This window comes from Gigantopelta aegis, chromosome 13 (genome assembly GCF_016097555.1).
Source record: "Gigantopelta aegis isolate Gae_Host chromosome 13, Gae_host_genome, whole genome shotgun sequence".
In the NCBI taxonomy this organism is placed as follows: domain Eukaryota; kingdom Metazoa; phylum Mollusca; class Gastropoda; order Neomphalida; family Peltospiridae; genus Gigantopelta; species Gigantopelta aegis.
In genome coordinates this window covers 8,594,880-8,614,348 of record NC_054711.1, presented here as the reverse complement: position 1 = coordinate 8,614,348, position 19,469 = coordinate 8,594,880, and the positions used below count along the sequence as shown (strand labels likewise).

Genomic DNA, 19,469 nt, shown 5'->3' with positions numbered 1-19,469 from the left:
ACTAGACATATTATATTTTGTTGATGACATACACTATTATAGTATGTGTAATCGGCTGTAAATAAACCATAGTCCAAAATGCATTCAGATGTTGTTACATAAATCTCGTTTTCTTTCCATTATAGAAAAAAACCACCCTTAAATTTCCTCTCCCATGATATATCTATGTGTCTTCAAACAAGTATCTCTTTCCTTTTTATCATAGAAAAAGTCCTTAAATTTCCTCTCCCGTAATATATCTATGTGTCTTTAAACAAATCTCTTTTTCCTGTTTTATTATAGAAAAAGTCCTTAAATTTCCGCTCCCGTAATATATCTATGTGTCTTTAAACAAATCTCTTTTTCCTGTTTTATTATAGAAAAAGTCCTTAAATTTCCTCTCCCATGATATATTTATGTGTCTTCAAACAAATCTCTCTTTCCTTTTTATCATAGAAAAAGTTCTTAAATTTCCGCTCCCGTAATATATCTATGTGTCTTTAAACAAATCTCTTTTTCCTGTTTTATTATAGAAAAAGTCCTTAAATTTCCGCTCCCGTAATATATCTATGTGTCTTTAAACAAATCTCTTTTTCCTGTTTTATTATAGAAAAAGTCCTTAAATTTCCTCTCCCATAATGGATCCAGGTAAAAATTACCGTTTCATTTTCTGTTTTATGGACTGACAGTCACACAACTGGCTGCGTGTAAAAGCAAGCCAAACATGTTCCGGCGGAGTATACTCTGAGGTGTACACTTTGAAGATGAGCACACATAAAAGCCGTGACCTGTGGTTGTTAGACGTCATTAATCTTTTAGTATGGCCTGCACACCTGTATTTAATATGTCACCGGCTCGCTTTGATCAAGGTGTACAGTTACTAAGTAGCCAGGCCTGGCTGCAAGTACATGTTACGATGTTCATATTCATTCGTCTGTTTACATCAGCAGATTTGTAAGCCAGTGTCCATCGATCCATCCTTCCATTCTGTCATCTATCTTGTCATTCATTTATCCGTCTTTCTATTCATCAAGTCATGCATCCATTTATCCATCCATCCATCCATCTTATTCATCCATCCATCCATCCATCCATTCACAGGCATGTGATTCTTCCGCTAATTGGCGGAATTCCGCTTTTTAATTTTTTTAACTTTCATTCATTTTCCTTGCATTCTGCACTCAATTACATGCCTTCGTCACGCATGTATCATTTTCGGATTTTTTAGAAATGTTTCAATCACATGCCTGATCCATCCTTCCATCCATTCTGCCATCTATCTGTTCATTCGTTTATCCCTTCTTCCATTCACCGAGTCATCCATCCATTTATCCATTCATCCATCTGTTCATCCATCCATCCATCCATCTATTTTGTCATCCATTTATCCATTCATCCATCCATCCATCCATCCATCCATCTATACTTCCATCCATTGATTCATCCATCCATTCATCCATCCATCCATCCATCCATCCATCGATTCATCCATTGATTCATCCATTCATCCAACCATCTATTTATTTATTTATTTATCCATCCATTCATTCATCCATGAATATATCCACCCACCCACCCATCCATCCATGCATTCATTCATCCTTCCATCCATCCACCCCTCACCAATGTTTCCATCAATCCATTTATTCATGCTTTCATCCATTCCATCTATCTTTCCCTCCATCCATCCATCCTTGTATAAACGATCTAAGTTTTGTGAGGAAGGTCCAAGTTACAGTTTTGTGAGCAGGATCAAAATTATACGGTTTTTGTTTTATTGTTATGAAAGATCTAAGTTACAGTTTTGTGTGGAAGGTTTGTGACAGTTAATGTTTTGTATGGAAGATCTAAGCTTCAGTTTTGTAAGATAGGTCTTAATTACAATTTTGTATTGAAGGTCTAAATTACAATTTTGTATTGCAGGTCTAAATTACAATTTTGTATTGAAGGTCTAAGTTACAGTTGTATAAGGAAGATTTAACCTACAGTTTAGTTACAGTTTTGTATAAAAGGTATAAAGTTATGGTTTTGTTTAGGTCTAAGGTACAGGTTTATATTGAAGGTCTAAGTTACAGTTTTATAAAGGTCTAGGTTACAGTTTTGTTTAGGTTTAAGTTAGTTTTGTGTTGAAGGTCTGCATGTCAGTTACAGTTTTGTAAGGCAGGTCTAAGTTACAGTTTTGTAGTGAAGATCTAACTTACAGTTTTGTACTGAAAGTCTAATTAAGCTACAGTTTTATTAAGGTCTAGCTTACAGTTTTGTTTAGATTTAAGTTAGTTTTGTATTGAAGGTCTGCATGTCAGTTACATTTTTGTAGTGAAGATCTAACTTACAGTTTTGTATTGAAAGTCTAAGCTACAGTTTTATAAAGGTCTAGCTTACAGTTTTGTTTAGTTTAAGTTACAGTTTTGTGATGCTGTTTTCTAAATGACTGTTTCCCATTAGGTTTGTTGTGTACACCGTGACACTTGAGACACTGCAACTGTGTTGTAGTTTGTAAAGGAGCCGGTGGTGCAACACCTGACTGGAAGGTGTCGGGAATTGACGAGGTCATGCTGGAGTCTTTTGTTCACCCATTGTCTTCGTCAGTTTTGTTTGTCTAAGTTATTACATTCCTATAGCCTTTTAACCTACACTCAGAAACCAATTGCATGTACCTGTAATTTATTGTTCACCTGTCATATACCAATGAATATGTTGCCAGGAAAGGCCAGTGATCACTCAGGTCCCCTCCACATGCGTCTAGAAAGTTTTAGGAGAGTGGCAAATGAATTGGCATGAGTTCGACCCATACCCCCCTTTCAATGGTTAAGATTAGTTTTAGTGTTAGGGTTAGGGTTAGTCTTTAGAGCCTTGATATAGAGGGGTACGGGTCGAACTCTTTCCAATGAATTATCTTGCAGTTAAAACCAATTTAAATCTTTGAGTGTTTGCTCGCCTAGCACCATTTCAGGAGTCTGATTTTCAGTTTTAGGAGAGTGGCAAATTGATCACTTAGCAATATAATTTGAAATATTTTTTTTATTTGAAACTTGCCTAGCACTCTTTCAGGAATTTGATCTTTATCTTGCCTTGGTTTTGCTCATGTTGAAGACTCCATTAATGAATGTTTAACAGCACACCAGCACACCAGCACAAACAGAAAAATACATTGACTATAGATTGGGTGTAAAAGAATATTACAATCCAGTAATATAGACAGCTTTTTAACATGCAACAGGTCTTAGGATGGATTACCTATGATGGGTTTGTGTCTTCTGTGAAGGCAATCAGTGTTCTGACTACATATTGTTATTTGGGGGGGGGGGGGGGGGAGAGAGAGAGAGAGAGAGAGAGAGAGAGAGAGAGGGAGGGAGGGAGGGAGGGAGGGAGACAGACAGACAGTTATGCAAAGAGAGATAGAAAGAAAGAAACAGGGAGGGGAGAGAAAGACAGAGGGAGAAGAGAGAAATAGAGAGAGGGAGGGAGAGAGAAATAGAGAGAGAAATGAGAGAGAGAGAAAGAAAGAGAGTGACAGAAAGAGAGAGAAACACCTCTCTCCCCTTGACTGCCAGTGCCATGGGCTATTCCTACCCAAAAGCAGTGAGGGATCATTTATCTGCACTTTCCAATAAACCAACAAACAAATTTTTATCTAAACTGAAAGGTGGTGTAAGCTATTTAGCCAACGACCTACATTCCAATCCACCTACACTACATACATGTATGTATGTATGTATATATATATATATATATATATATATATATATATATATGTGTGTGTGTATGCTGGCTGATGTGGATTGTATTTAGTGCGTTGACTTTCTCACTGATTGCTTCCTTTGATTGACAGCGTGTCTGGATGTTTTGACGTTCAATTAAACTGCAGATGCCAGTTGCTATTGCCCGTTAATCAACGGCAGTAGCCAGAACCGATGTGATTGTTATTGGTAGTGGTCTTTACACACAATTCTGGGTGTAAAAGGTGTTTCTAAAAGTCAGCTTATGGTTTCATGATTTAAAGTTATAATTAGTTTTGTTTAACGACACCACTAGAGCACATTGATTACATGTAATTAATCATCGGCTATTGGATGTCAAATATTTGTTAATTCTGACACAGTCTTCAGAGGAAGTCTTTAGTAAAATAAAAGGAAGGTCAGATCGTGCTTCAACAAAAACATTAGGGGAGTGATTAATTGCTCCCTCCCACATGCACAAAATGGTGTTCCTAAATTAATGAGAACTAAAAGCCCTGATACTAGTTCAGGCTATAATATAAATATCTTCTTTTTTTTCAAATAACTTTCATTGTCAATCTAACATTAAAATTTAAAAATATTTGTTGGTATATACAGCATTCAAAATAAGCTCTTGTCTGTCTGACGTTACATTTCCATAGGAACGGGACGTATTCCAGTGGTACAGTGTTCGCTCGATGCGCGGTCGGTGTGGGATCGATCCCTGTCGGTGGGCCCATTGGGCTATTTCTCGTTCCAGCCAGTGCACCACGACTGATATATCAAAGGCTGTGGTATGTACTACCCTGTCTGTGGGATGGTACATATAAAAGATCCCTTGCTGCTAATCGGAAAGAGTAGCTCATGAAGTGGCGACAGTGGGTTTCCTCTCTCAATATCTGTGTGGTCCTTAACCATATGTCTGACACCATATAACCAAAAATAAAATGTGTTGAGTGTGTCATTAAATAAAACATTTCTTTCTTTATATTTCCATATACTTATCTTTTCTGATACCTAAAAGCTGAGGTGTATTTTTATGCAGGGGTGTCGCTAAACATTAATTAATTAATTAATTCTGTCAGTCTGTCAGTCAGTCAGTCAGTCAGTCATTTGTTTGTTTAACGTTACAAGTGTAAATCTGCTTGGACAAGCAAAATATACCTTAAGTAAAACTTTACAAAGCAGTTTCATTTTGAGAAATCGAAAACATTGCACTTAAACTTAAATAACAGAAACTGTCACTTATTTGGATAGTTGAGAATAGAAGTGAAATAGTGAATTTCTTGTCTGGTAAACAACTCTGTTTATTTCTATTGCTGTATACCGGTATACTTACGTTTGCCTGTCAGTAAATAATAGTACAGATTGGCCAGGGTTATAAGAAGACACATGTAGTATTAGCAGAGTTATTCCCCTTACTGTGATGTTTGTTTACATTGTACATTTACTTATACACAGTACAAGTACAATATAGAGATTATTATACAAGCTTTTGTATCATATTGATTTTATGAAACGAGAGTCAGGATTTTTATATTGCCTGAGCAAGAGTGAGGGTAATCCATGAATCCTGACACAAGTTTCGTAAAATCAGTACAACTCACACTCAAGTGTAATAATTTTTTTATTATCCATATTATTATTGTTGTTTTCTTTATGAATAACAAGACCCAACTCAAAATGTTTCAGCCACAACTAGAATGAGACGACAAAATGACGTCATATTTCAAATGCACAGTCTGAGCTCGGACTGGAGAGAGCAAAGTCATGTTACGACGTCGCTTCCCAAAATTCAGTCACTACACTTGTTATTACATGTGTGCTTCTTATGATTATTGTTAACTCGTTTATGTTGAACCATGTGGATAATAAGTACAGATATCTAATGTACAAACAAGTACTTAAATTTGAGTTTATTCCTTCAAGTTAAATATACATAAACCTGATCAGGATACCTGTAAAACTACATAGCAGTTCATGCCATGCAGATTTCCACTGAGTTTTTAATTCCCTTCTGCATTTGAAATCACGTTGTTATTATTAGGTACTGGTATCAACTTGATTAGGTTTCCTGACATTTTTAATAGAAACTAATAGCTGATTCTCTGATAGGGGTTTCCCCGACCTGTTCCCCACTACTGGTATACAGTGAAAGCTCTCAAGACCGGACCCTCTGTAAACCGGAATTCCCTCAAAACCGGATGTTTCACGGAGTCCCTTTTTAAAAACCTGGACAGAACTTAACCTGTAAACTGGATCCCTCTTTACTGGACATTTGTCTTGGTCCCAAGGGTGTCCGGTTTAGAAGGGTTTCACTGTATATCAAAATCTGTGGTATGAGCTGTCCTATCTGTCGGAATGTGATGCTAATGGAAAAATATTACGGGTTTTACTCTAAGACTAAAAAACCCCCAAAATGTTTGACATCAAATAGCCGATGATTAATAAATCAATGTGCTCTAGTGGTGTTGTTAAAGAAAACAAAATTTAACTTTAAAATGATGTTACACTTTGTATGGTGTTGCCTATTACAATCTTGACTCTAGATTCTAAAGGTTTAATAAGCATCGAGGACTGATTCAATGGTGTAGCTGGGTGGGGCCACCAGGGCGGTTGCCCTGGGTGCACAATTCTGGACTAGTGAAAGGGACTCGGGGAGTGCTAACGGTCCACTGGTTAGGGGGCGCAATACTTGTCTTTCCCTGGGCACTGGCAACCCACGCTACACCATTGGACTGATTATGTTTTATGACATTTATAGCACAGTCACGGCCAACTAATTTAATTTCCCTCTGATTTTTCTGTTCTTGAATGACATCCCTAATTTTTTATATATATATATATATTTTTTTAATTTCAGGAGTGCATCACTCAAGAATTCGTGATGAAGAAAGAAACTTTTGAAATGGACATCTGCCAGAGTTATTGTTCTTGGATGTGGTTCAGCGATGTCGTTGTGTAGATTCAAGCTCCAACTGAAAATGTACTTTACAAGTTTGAACAGCATGTGACCTCCGACCTCTTTCTTTCCCCCTAACTCCCACCCTTTTCAGTCAACCTTTTTGTTGTGTTTCTACAATCACCTTTATTTTCATCTGTTGTCATTAGATACCAAGTTACCTTACCAAAACACGAACAATCAACACACGCATCAAAATCTTTCTGCATCTGGATTTGAAATCTGTTTTTTTACGATTCTGTTTCGAATTATCAAAAGTTAAAAAATCAGTTATTGACTATAAAAAAAGTTTATACAGGAATATATTAAAGAAATTCTTTTACATCTGAATAATTACATCATCTGCTGCTCATCTTCATCTTTTAAAAAAATATATATTTCGGAGAATGGTGTAAATTTTCGTTCCGTTCGACTTTTCGTTCTGTATTTTTTCGTCGTCTTTATAAATGGATGCGGCAGCAGGTAATGTGATGGACTCTCGGCACGATATACTCCTGTCCAGTCGAGTGCGCAGTGGAAGTTTTAAATTCGAGGACCAGGAGAACCACCCTCCAGATGGCAGTACTGAACACGATGTTTCCGAGGCAGGTATTAAAACGCGAAAACTCGGCGGAAACGTGCACAAAATGAGAGACATGTTTCAAGCAGGGATTACATCGGGACTTTCGGACGGGAAGATGTCAGGGGGTTCGAAATCCCACAACCCTCCCACCTCCCTGGCTCCCCCGCTCATCACGTCATCGCGTACGAAAGAACTCAAATCTCCGGGCGTTTCAGTCGGGCGGAACCGTAATGCGAACGCGGTGTCGCAACATTCGGAATCGGATAAATCTCCCGAAGTGAAGCGGAAAAAAGTTTCAGATGGCATTCCAAAAGTGTCGAAGAAAAAAGAGAACTTTTCAAATCAGATCGAATCGAACGTGAATCTGCTCGAAGCGACGAATCACGTACAGAGGTTCAATTATACAAGAATGATGTTCGCTAGAATGGAGGAGGAGACGAGAATAAGGGAGGAACAGGAGCGGAAGATTCGAGCTAGGAAACACTCACCGATTCGCTTCAATATTTCTCCTGTTCTCTCGCCTGTGAGTAGCTCTCCCGTTTCGCCGACAGCCATGAAAACTTTCGACCAGGCTGTACGGCAGAGGACTCACTCGACGGATAAGGATTATCGGACTACACCGAGGGAACGATTCTCGCGATCTAGTTCCCTAGATCAGACGTCGTCCGATCAAAGCACGATCAGCCCGCGTTCAGACAGTCAAGATTCTTTAGAAAACGTACTGGCGGAGCCGAACAGTAAACATATATCTGACTCTACTTCTGCGACCAGTATTGGACAACCCCCGCCTTATAATATCACGGCTAGTGGGTTGGCATGGCAGCGGAAGATGGAGCAGGAGAAAAGGGCAGATAGTTCAGAACACATTCCAGTCGACAGATCGGAGGTCGTCTCCGATGGAGGTAGTATTTCACAGTTCGACGAAACGGAGAGCAGGTTTTCTTCCCGTCAGTCGAGACCAAGGACGCGGCCTGTCATTTCGGAAAAACCGGATCTGTCCATCAAATCGGGGTATTGCTCATACAATCAAAAATCGTCTCAAGTTAACCAAGGTCTTTCCGACGTACATTCCAGTAAAAAAAACGACACGAACAATTCGAGCGATGGAGATTTTTCTCCTTCCTCTGTCCGCATGAGACACAAAGGTGCTGATTGGACAAAGTCAGGCGGTGATGCTGGGTCGTCACCCGCCGACGGTGAACACACTAGCGTGAATTCTGCTGACTCCGAATCGTCTGGTTGTAAAGACAACATCGACGCCAATGATTATGACGATGGTGGTTCTGATGTAGATCTCTCGTCTGTCTCAATGAGACCAAAAACAACCAGGGGTGACAGAAATGAGGCCGCTGTTCGTATGAGACCTAAAAAAGTCCATCTTATCGAAGGTGGTAAGAGGTTGAGTCGCGAGGAAATCGATTCGGCTCTGGAGCGAGCCAACGCGTACTTACACCATCTTAGCGCTGTTGATGAGGATGATTTTCGTGCCAAACGTCGCTCGTGGGAGGTGCGTCAAAAACGCGACGAACGGAAGCGACAATCGTTGGATTTAAAAGATTCCGTTAAAGATGGAGGAGGTGGTGACCATGGTGGTGCTGCTACGGATCAGAGAGATTCTATTCCCGATTTGACGAGAGATCTGTTGGATCGTGACGGAGAACCTTTTGTAGCCGTAGACAGCCACGCGAATTCCGACAGCAATGCAGAACAGGACGCAACAGTTACGAGCAACGCGTTCATGAGAGTTTCTACCTCCTCCAACTCCACCTCTACCAGTGACTACCCCGACATGGAAGACGTTACTGAGATCGACACAGCATTTCCCGCCTCGTCCACCTCCCGTCCCACCCCCGTCCCCCGCAGAACTGCTCCCCCACCCCCCAGCAAGCCACCAAGTGCTTCCCGCCCCAGTGCCCCACCACCTCCAGCTCCTGCCCCGACACCAGGTTTGTCGGAGGAGTCGAGAGCACAGAAGGATGATCTCGATGGTGCGTTCGTGTCCCTGCTTGGAAGTCTAGGGTCAGCGACGTCCGATGTCACGGGGGGGTCAACGTCTTCAGAGTTCGAGTACATTCCCCCGGATGATCTGCTGTTTGATGAAACAAGGTACGTTGTTTATTTTTGTTTCTTGTATCGCTAAAAAATGTCATGGCTAGCTCTGATTGATCAGAAAATTGTGCCAAATTAATTTTTAAAAATGTAAAGCATGTATAAAGCTATTTTTCAATAAAATATCGATTCTTACCAAAAAAAATCTGTATATTTTTGCCAAATTATTTTAAAAAAAATGTAAACCTACAGCTCTTTAAAAAAAAAAAAAATCTGCCAAATTAAAATAAAATATACCAACTGGTTTTAAAATTTGCGATTGGCGAACTTGGCGAGTGGTAGAACTAGCCCTGACACTGACTTTCGTCACAGCAGACCTCCACGTGAAGACAACAGAAGGGAGTGATTAATGGCTCCCCTAACTGTAGATTATGGGGAGCCATTTAAGATATATACAGAACCTCACATACGTTGTTTTCGCTTCCTATTTCACACGTTCTCAGGGCTTCTAGATTATGGTAGCCCCACTCCCATGGCTAGTGATATTCAATGTTGGGCTAGTAAATAACTACTATTGCCATGCCCGACGGATAGTGAATTTTTTTTGTCAAATGTTGCAGTTGTCTATTTTGTAAATATGAATTTTTAATCATGGCTAGTACATTTTTAAAATCACTGATCCCATGGCTTGTGGATTTGATAACATTCTAGAAGCCTTGATGTTCTGGTCCAGATCGCACATATGTGTGATACAAGATAAATTTATCACACGTTTAGAAAACGTCTTTATCACTATAGTAAGATTGAATACGTATGTAATAAGATACAATATATTGACCACAGAATTTTGAATTTTATAAGAAACACTTTTTCAGTTCCATGCCTTGTTATCATAGGAACCATCAGAAACTGTTTTTATTTCATTTTTATTTTATTTAATCTTGGTAATGGTGGATTGTGGTACATGATAATGGATGATGGACTTTTGGTTTTGTTAGTTTACCAGCCTAGGGCCTAATTTACTGAACTCTCGCAACTTTGCGATCTCGCTGTGTAATGCTAAAAGACTTACAAAGAGGATGCTTTGTTGTCTAACAGAGCCTAAGAGAACTTTGTGAATTAGGCCCCTGCTACCAACACGCTAACAGAAATCTAGGTACATGTAGAATTAATTGCATTTGATAGGGTGGGATTTAGCTCAGTCGGTTGAGTGCTCGCTTGAGGTGCTTGCATCACAGGATCGAACCACCTCAGTGGACCCATTCAACTGATTAGGGTTTTTTTCTTGTTCCAACCAGTGCACCACAACTGGACAAATGCTGTGGTATGTGTTTTCCTGGGATCTTTTACATGCACCATCCCACAGACAGGGTAGTACATACCATAGCCTTTGATATACCAGTTGTGGTGTCCCCTGATGGCTGCGAGTCGAATAACAATATGTTTGGGAGCATCTCTGGCTGCACTTTTGTGCCCCTGGATAAAAAATACTGCTGTCTGTAAAACTCCTCAACGACAGCAAAATGAATATATCTGGTGTACATTATATATGTCTGTCAGTATTTAACTATTTGTACATCTAAAATATGTCTACATGCAACAAAATAAACTTTCAGTCATGTTTATTTGCTTTAAAAGTGACTGTTTAAAAGTTTAAAAAATTTCTGTTGGGCCGTTTTACCCACAGCAATTTTTTTGTTAAAATGCCATGTTGCATTTGTAACCAGTGATCGATGATGAACTTCAAAACTGATTAACAACACTACCAGGAGTAACTAATAACTGGGGAAATAAAAATCATAATTCCTGGCTGAGATGTTATCATACATTGGTGTAATAAATGTACATTATTACCGGATGATTTGGTGTTTACAAACCTTGTCCATACTAATGATGAGTCATCATGATTTGGCAAACACATCAAATGATGTCAGGTAGTTTAATGAGTTTGCATTTACACCTGTCTGTTTTCATTGTTAAATTGTGTATTAACATGTTATTTAAAACACAACACAAATAAAAAAGTTAAAAATGAACACAAATAAAATTTATTAATTTTATTTAAAAAAAAATTGTTTATCTGTACATGTAAATAAAATTTAAAGTTATAGCATTACAATACTCAAAACAGTGTGTAAAGTGGTTAACATTGTTTTTAACTCGGGACATAAATTTTGTATCAGCTTGTAACTTGTTTATTATCCTTGACATGTATGTAACCAATAAATTTTTTAAAACAAAATGTTCATCATAAAATCAAAAACAATTTCAGAAGTGGGATACAAAACAAAAAAGCCTACAGGTAGTACTAAACCAAATAACTAAAGGCTGGGTCAAAGTTCGAGGTGCACCCAACTTTTGATAGAGAAGTGAACACCACAAGTCCTGTGATTGGTTATAAATGTGAGTGTGTTGGTTGTAAAAAAAAATAGTTTCATCTGGGCTAAAAATGTATGCAATTTTATTTCACCTAGTACCACTGTGTCAAGTAGCCTTGTGCTTGGAACATGTATGGGGTACCTGTTAAAAAAAGTACTCATATTTTATGCGGAACTAGGGTAGTCATAGACGCTACCCGTTATTTCAGAAATGAGCAGCTTGACCCCCATTTTTTTGTGATTCACTTTAGGGGTGAGGTGTGGTAGTATTTATATCCGTGGTGTTTATGTCGATTGATACGTTGCAGGTAGGAGTTTTAGCCACATATGTTACTATTGTCGTCTGTGGGATTTGATTTGGTAGTATACACCCTACAGTATGTTTGTGGAAATGTTACTATTTCGTGAATAACCAGGAACGGTAGAACCAAGTACACATTCGGGGTGCTGACTGAGACCAAGGGCATAAAACAAAGCTTTTAAGGGGTTTGGGGGTATGGTCCCCCGTAAAATTTTGAAAACATGATGTCCTGAAATGCAATTTCCCACATGCTACAAGTAGAATTCATCTCTGCCTTAAGATTTACTACCAGTAATATTTTTGATTCAGAATTATTTTGTTGGGTGGGTGGGGACTATACTCCCCCCACCCCACTCTGCCCCCTCCATGCCTGATAACTCCAAATTGAACTTCTGCTAACAGTAACAGTACATTCTGATATATACTACAACAAGGACCTGCGTAAACATGTGTAAATGTTTACTTCATGTTTAAATTTGGATTGGATTAAGAAGAGTAAGCCCTACGGTTGTTTCGAATTGGATTTAATTTAGTTGGTATTCATTTCAGGATGATCTAAAAAAAAAATCTTGCGAAACAGGTGTGACCTGTAAATGCCATTGTTTTGTTTAGTTTGGTGGCCTTGCTGATCTACTAAACAAGAGTTATTCACATTCCTGCATGCATTTGAAATTTTAAACCAGGCCCATTGGAACATATCTGGAATGGGGGGTATGGTGGGGGTGGGGGGGTATGGTGGGGGGGTATGGTGGGAGTGGCACCATGCCTAGTTGGGGGGATGGTGGACACAAACAATATTTTTACCTTTATTTGTATAGAGTAGGACAAAATAACATACATTTTTGTCCTCATTGAGTCAAATGGTAGGTGTGGGGGTGGGGGTGGGGGGGGGGGGTGGGCATCACCCCTCTTGCCTTCTGGTTCCCATGAACCTGTAAACACACTGTTTAATTCAGTGTTTCTCCAGCCTGTCTGAGCCCTTTTGGATACTTTAATATGAAGGTCTAGAATTACCTTTGTTAGTCAATGGTGCCCAGGAATGGATCCAAGAGGAGGGTGCTGGGGATGTGGCTTTCCACTGATACAAGGGCAGAATGTAGACCAGAGGAAAATCTGCTTGTCTGATGTGTTGTCGGTCAAGGATCGATCCCCATCGGTGGACCCATTGGGCTATTTCTCATTGCCCAGTGATAAAGCACTGGCCTGATGTGCAGTCAGTCTAGGATCGATCCCCATCGGTGGACCCATTGGGCCATTTCTCGTTCCGGCCAGTGCACTGCAACTGGTATATCAAAACCCATGGTATGTGCTATCGTAGTGGGTCACAATTACGTCCAGCCTGCAATATTATAAGATGTAGTACATTTCATCTTATTTTCATGCTTATATCCAATTAAGGTTCAAGCACGCTGTCCTGGGCACACACCTCAGCTATCTGGGCTGTCTGTCCAGGACAGTGGGTTAGTTGTTAGCTGGTTAGTGGTTAGTGAAAGAGAAGAGGGTGTAGTGGTCTTACACCTACCCATTGAGCCCTTAAGAACTCGCTCTGGGTTGGAGCCGGTACCGGGCTGCGAACCCTGTATCTACCAGCCTGTAGTCCGATGGCTTAACCACTGCACCACCTATGCAGTTCAGTGAGATAGCAGCTTTAAAGGTGACCGACAAAACTGATAGTGTTTATATTTGTGTTAATATACAGGCCAGGTAAATCATACCTGAGATTACGCGAGATAAACAGGTGACGGTTTATCTAAGAGAAAACCCAGTGCTAATCAAGCAGTATGTTTAATATCAGACGTAAATGTTTATCAGCCGGGCACAGACATAATCAGTGCATCAGCCACGGTCAATATTGTCCAAGATTGGGTCAATTAACTTGCAAAAATGCAAATAAACTTTGACACATGTATGAGTATTTGTCTGTGTGGGAATCTCACCATTGATATTGGCAGCACCTCCCTGTAGATCCAGATTAACCAGTATATAATGTGAATTATTGACAAAATATTAAAAATATTTGCTAGTTATCAGCATAAAATCTCTGACTCTCTCTCTCTCTCTCTCTCTCTCTCTCTCTCTCTCTCTCTCTCTCTCTCTCTCTCTCTCTCTGTCTCTGTCTCTGTCTGTCTGACTCTCTGTGTCTCTCTCTGACTCTCTCTCTCTGACTCTCTGTCTCTGTCTCTGTCTGTCTGACTCTCTGTGTCTCTCTCTGACTCTCTCTCTCTCTCTCTCTCTCTCTCTCTGTCTCTGTCTCTGTCTCTGTCTCTCTGTCTCTGTCTCTCTCTGTCTCTGACTCTCTGTGTGTGTCTCTCTCTGTCTCTGACTCTCTCTGTCTGTCTGTCTGTCTGTCTGTCTGTCTGTCTCTCTCTCTCTCTCTCTCTCTCTCTCTCTCTCTCTGTCTCTCTGTCTGTCTCTGTCTCTCTGTCTGTCTCTGTCTCTGTCTCTTTCTGTCTCTGTATCTCTCTCTGTTTGTCTGTCTGTCTCTGTCGCTTCTCTGACTCACTCTTTGTCTCTATCTGTATCTCTCTCTCTCTGTCTCTGTCTCTGTCTCTCTCTCTCTCTGTCTCTGACTCTGACTCTCGCTCTGTCTCTGTCTCTCTGTCTCTGTGTCTCTCTGTGTCTCTGTCTCTGTATATCTCTCTTTCCCTTTCTGTCTGTCTGTCTGTCTGTCTCTGTCTCTGTATATCTCTCTTTCCCTTTCTGTCTGTCTGTCTGTCTGTCTCTGTCTGTCGCTGTCTCTCTCTGTCTCTCTATGTCTGTCTCTGCCTCTGTCTCTGTCTGTGTCTGTCTGTCTGTCTGTCTGTCTGTCTGTCTCTCTCTCTCTCTCTCTCTCTCTCTCTCTCTCTCTCTCTCTCTCTCTCTCTCTCTCTCTCTCTCTCTCTCTCTCTCTCTCTCTCTCGGGGTGAGATGTATCCTAGTAGTAAAGCACTTGCCTGATGCACGATCAGTCTCAGATCGCCCATAGCTATTTCTCATTCTAACCAGTGCACCACAACTGGTATATCAAAGGTCATGGTATGTGCTATCCTGTTCATGGTTATATGCACCATCCCACAGACAGGATAGTATATACCACAGCATTTGTTATACCAGTTGTAGAACACTGGCTGAAACGAGAAATAGCCCAAAGGGTCCATCAACAGGGATCGATCCTAGACCGACCGCGCACCAAGTGAGCACTTTACCACTGAGCAACGTCCTGAACCCTTTGAATGAATGTATGCATATGTTAATAATGTATGTGTATATATATATGTGTGTGTGTGTGTGTGTGTGTGTGTGTGTGCGTGCGTGTGTGTGTGTACGTGTGTGTGTGTGCATACATGGGTCTTTCCTATCTGTGTTTAGATGAAACATGCTCCTAACACTATTCAGTAAAGTCTTAACAAGATGTTTTTCTCTTTATTTTACAAGATACGCGCATGTATTTCCACTCATGGTGAACATGTTGGCGATGTTCCATGTTTGTGATCTGCCTGGTTAACATGTCTGACTTTTCAATTATAAAACTCACAACAATAATCTTCACCAGGAAATCTGAAGGAAGGAAGGAACTCTTTTATTTAATGATGCACTCAACACATTTTATATATGGTTATATGGCGTCGGACATATGGTTAAGGACACTCCTAGAGATGAAACCTGCTATATTTTTCCCATTAGCAGCAAGGAATCTTTTATATGCACCATCCCACAGACAGGATAGCACATACCACGGCCTGTGATGTACCAGTTATGGTGCACCGCTCATCAGGAAATCTGAATTATTACTCCTGCTCCTCTCCACACTGGGCGAGAAATAACCCAGTGGTAAAGCGCTCGCTCGATGCGTGGTCAGTCTGGGATCGATACCTGTCAGTGGGCCCATTGGCCTATTTCTTGTTCCACCCAGTGCACCGGCCTCGGTGGCATCGTGGTAGGTCATCGGTCTACAGGCTGGCAGGTACTGGGTTCGGATCCCAGTCGAGGCATGGTATTTTTAATCCAGATACCGACTCCAAACCCGGAGTGAGTGCTCCGCAAGGCTCAATGAGTAGGTGTAAACCACATGCACCGACCAGTGATCCATAACTGGTTCAACAAAGGCCATGATTTGTGCTATCCTGCCTGTGGGAAGCGCAAATAAACGATCCCTTGTTGCTAATCGGAAACTGTGTGGTCCTTAAATTGTGTTGTGTTAAATAAAACATTTCCTTCCTTATTCTCTCTGTTTTTTGTGTGTGTCCCCATCCCAACCGTAACCATATGTCCGACGCCATATAATAGTAAATAAAATGTGTTGAGTGCATCATGAAATAAAACATTTCCTCTCCACACTCGTCTGGAATATTCTAGGAGAGCAGCAAATTGATCACCTTGAAGGGGCGAGACGTAGTCCAGTGGTATTGTGCTCGTCGGTGGGCCCATTAGGCTATTCCTTATTCCAACCAGTGCACTACGACTGGTATATCAAAGGCTGTGGTATGTACTATCCTGTCTGTGGGATAGTGCATATAAAAGATCCCTTGCTACTAATGAAAAAGTGGCGGAATTGTTTTCCTGATGTGCGGTCAGTCTTGAATTGATACCCATCGGAGAACCCATTAGGCTATCTATAGTTCAAAGTAGTGCACCATGAATGGTATATCAAAGGCTGTGGTATGTGCTATCCTGTCTGTGGGATGGTGCACGTAAAAGATCCCTTGCTACTAATGAAACAATGTAGCGGGTTTCCTCTCTGAGACTGGATCAAAATTACCAATTGACATCCAGTAGCTGATGATTAATAAATCAATGTGCTTTAGTGGTATTGTTAAACAAAACAAACTTTAACTCTAAGACTGCAGGTCAAAATTACCAAATGTTTGACTTCCAAAAGCCGATGGTTAATAAATCAATGTGTTCTAGTGGTGTTGTTAAACTTTTGTTTTTGATCGTCTTGCAATGCAAATGTTAATAATATGTTTGTTAAAAACTTGACATGATTTCCAGCCTAGCATAATTTTTATAAGACTAGAGTGGTCTTCAACTTGCCTTGACGTTGCTAGATGCAAAGACCACACAGGTAACTGTGTCAAGTCCATTGAAGAAGGAGGCAAAATAACCCCTCAAGTGTTTGCTTTATCCTTTATGTTGAAAGGCCTCTTGGTGGGCATTTATGTTGACTGGAGTTATCTCCCTTACAATGCATAAGTAAAACTACATATATGTACAGACCTGTGTATAAAGACCTAGTAATTACCGTGTGTTAGTTATATTTATAAATGTTTCAGAGTGGAGTTGCTTATTGAGTTTTGTTTTTGGTTTTGTTTAATGACAGTCCAGATAGTTGAGGTGTGTTCCCAGGACAGCATGCTTAAACATTAATTAGATATGAGCATGAAAATAAGTTGACTGAATAAATGAATAAAAACGCTGGGCATGATATTGCTGGATGAAGTTTGTAATCATTAAAGTTTGTTTTGTTTTGTTTTGTTTAATGACACCACTAGAGCACATTGATATATTAGTCATCGGCTATTGGATGTCAAACGTTTGGTAATTTTGACATAGTCATAGAGAGGAAACTCACTACATTTTTCCATTAGTAGCAAGGGATCTTTTATATGGACCATCCCACAGACAGGATAGCACATACCATGATCTTAGATATACCAGTCGAGGTGCACTGGCTGGAACAAGAAATAGCCCAATGGGCCCACCGATGGGGATAGATCCTAAATCGACCACACATCAAGCGAACACTTTACCACTGGGCTACGTCCCGTCCCGTTTATTGAGAGTAGATGCCTAGATGCTAAGCACCTTCCTAAACAATGCAATTAATATAAAGAATAATCTATAAAATATTGACAAAACAGAATTTACAATAGCTGAGGAAATTCACAGATTACTTGCTTATTAATATTGACAAGCTTGTAATTGTCAAATATTTTTCCTATTTGGTATTCTTTGAATGACCTAATGCATAAAGTCAAAGGTTGTTTAGTTTATCGATCCAGTAGAGCATATTGATTTATTAATCATTGGCTATATTGGATGTCAAATATTTTGTAATTCTGACATAATATTATAGTCTTAGAGAGGAAAACCCACTACATTTTTCCATTAGTACTTAGTAGCAAGGGATCTTTTATATGCACCATCCCACAGACAGGATATCACATACCATGACCTTTGATATACCAGTCGTGGTGCACTGGCTAGAACGATAAATAGCCCAATGGGCCCTTGACGGGGATTGATGCTAGACCGACTGTGCATCAAGTGAACACTTTACCACTGGGCTACATTTTAAAGAAGAAATCTGCTTATTTTCTGTTTACATACAGCTAGATTAAGCTCCTTCCCAAGCAATGTAATTAACCTGTAAATATCACCTGTAAACATTGCTAGAGCAGAACATACAGATAAGTGATCCAGTCGACTAGTTGTCTGGTTGTATTGACAAGCTAGTAATTGTCATATTTTCTCCTATCAGGTACACTTTGAATGACCTAATGCATAAATATTATATCTCCATTTAAAATATGGTTTTGTAAAATATATTGTAAATAGAGATTATTATACCAGTTTGTGTGTCGTACTGATTTTACGAAACAAGTGTCAAGATTATTGTATTACCCGAGCGAGAGCGAAGGTAATACATGAATCCTGACACAAGTTTTGTAAAATCAGTACCATTCACACATAAGTGTAATAATTTCTTTATTATCCACATTATCCAAACTGTTATTGTCGTGAATAACAAGCTAGGGTGATTTCAAAATGTTTTAAATGTAACTAAAAAGAGACCACAAAACGACATCATTTTCAAAAATGACATCATTTTGATAAACGTTTACAGTGGGGAAGCCGCATTAAGTTATTATGTTGCTTCACGTCGCTTACCATAATTTGCCAACATCCATTATTTTGGGGGCCACCATATTTTTTGGCAAGTTTCGAACCCTGTATTAACATACTGGATGCCACAGATCTTCAGATTTATTGAAATCCATAAATCGTATGAACCAGCTGTTATTCCACACAAACGTACTAAAATAGATCTCCTTGGAGACCAAACATTAGCCATGAAATTCTGTTGTTGAAAGTATAACTGTTATACATTGTACATTATTTTATGTATGAGCATCTGAAATTGGTGATGAGCAAATGTGATGAATCAAATATTGCTGATACAGTCTGTAATTTGTAACACTCTTCTGATAAAAGTTTATCATCATAAATGATCTAACCAGGGTTTCTGCCAGAAAATGATTTTTGGGTATGGAGCTACAGAAGGAATGAATGAACGATACCCAGCACAAAAATACACATCAGCTATTGAGTGTCACAGAAGGAAGGAAGGAAATGTTTTATTTAACGACGCACTCAACACATTTTATTTATGGTTATATGGTGTCGGACATATGGTTAAAATCCACACAGATATATAGAGAGCAAACCCGCTGTCACCACTTCATGGGCTACTCCTTTCAATTAGCAGCAACGGATCTTTTATATGCACCATCCCATAGACAGGATAGTACATACCACA

At 39.7% G+C, this 19,469-nt stretch overlaps 1 protein-coding gene across 5 annotated transcripts in view; it reads left to right on the top strand.

The window, feature by feature from the left end:
* The window catches only part of LOC121387389, a 133,768-nt gene that overhangs the window by 16,694 nt on the left and 97,605 nt on the right, over positions 1–19,469 (top strand). For all 5 annotated transcript variants that reach the window (XM_041518491.1, XM_041518490.1, XM_041518492.1 and 2 more), the window contains exon 2: positions 6,562–9,328. In XM_041518491.1, the coding sequence (XP_041374425.1) occupies positions 7,107–9,328 (2,222 nt within the window). In that variant the 5' untranslated portion in view covers positions 6,562–7,106. The remainder of the gene's footprint in view (positions 1–6,561; positions 9,329–19,469) is intronic.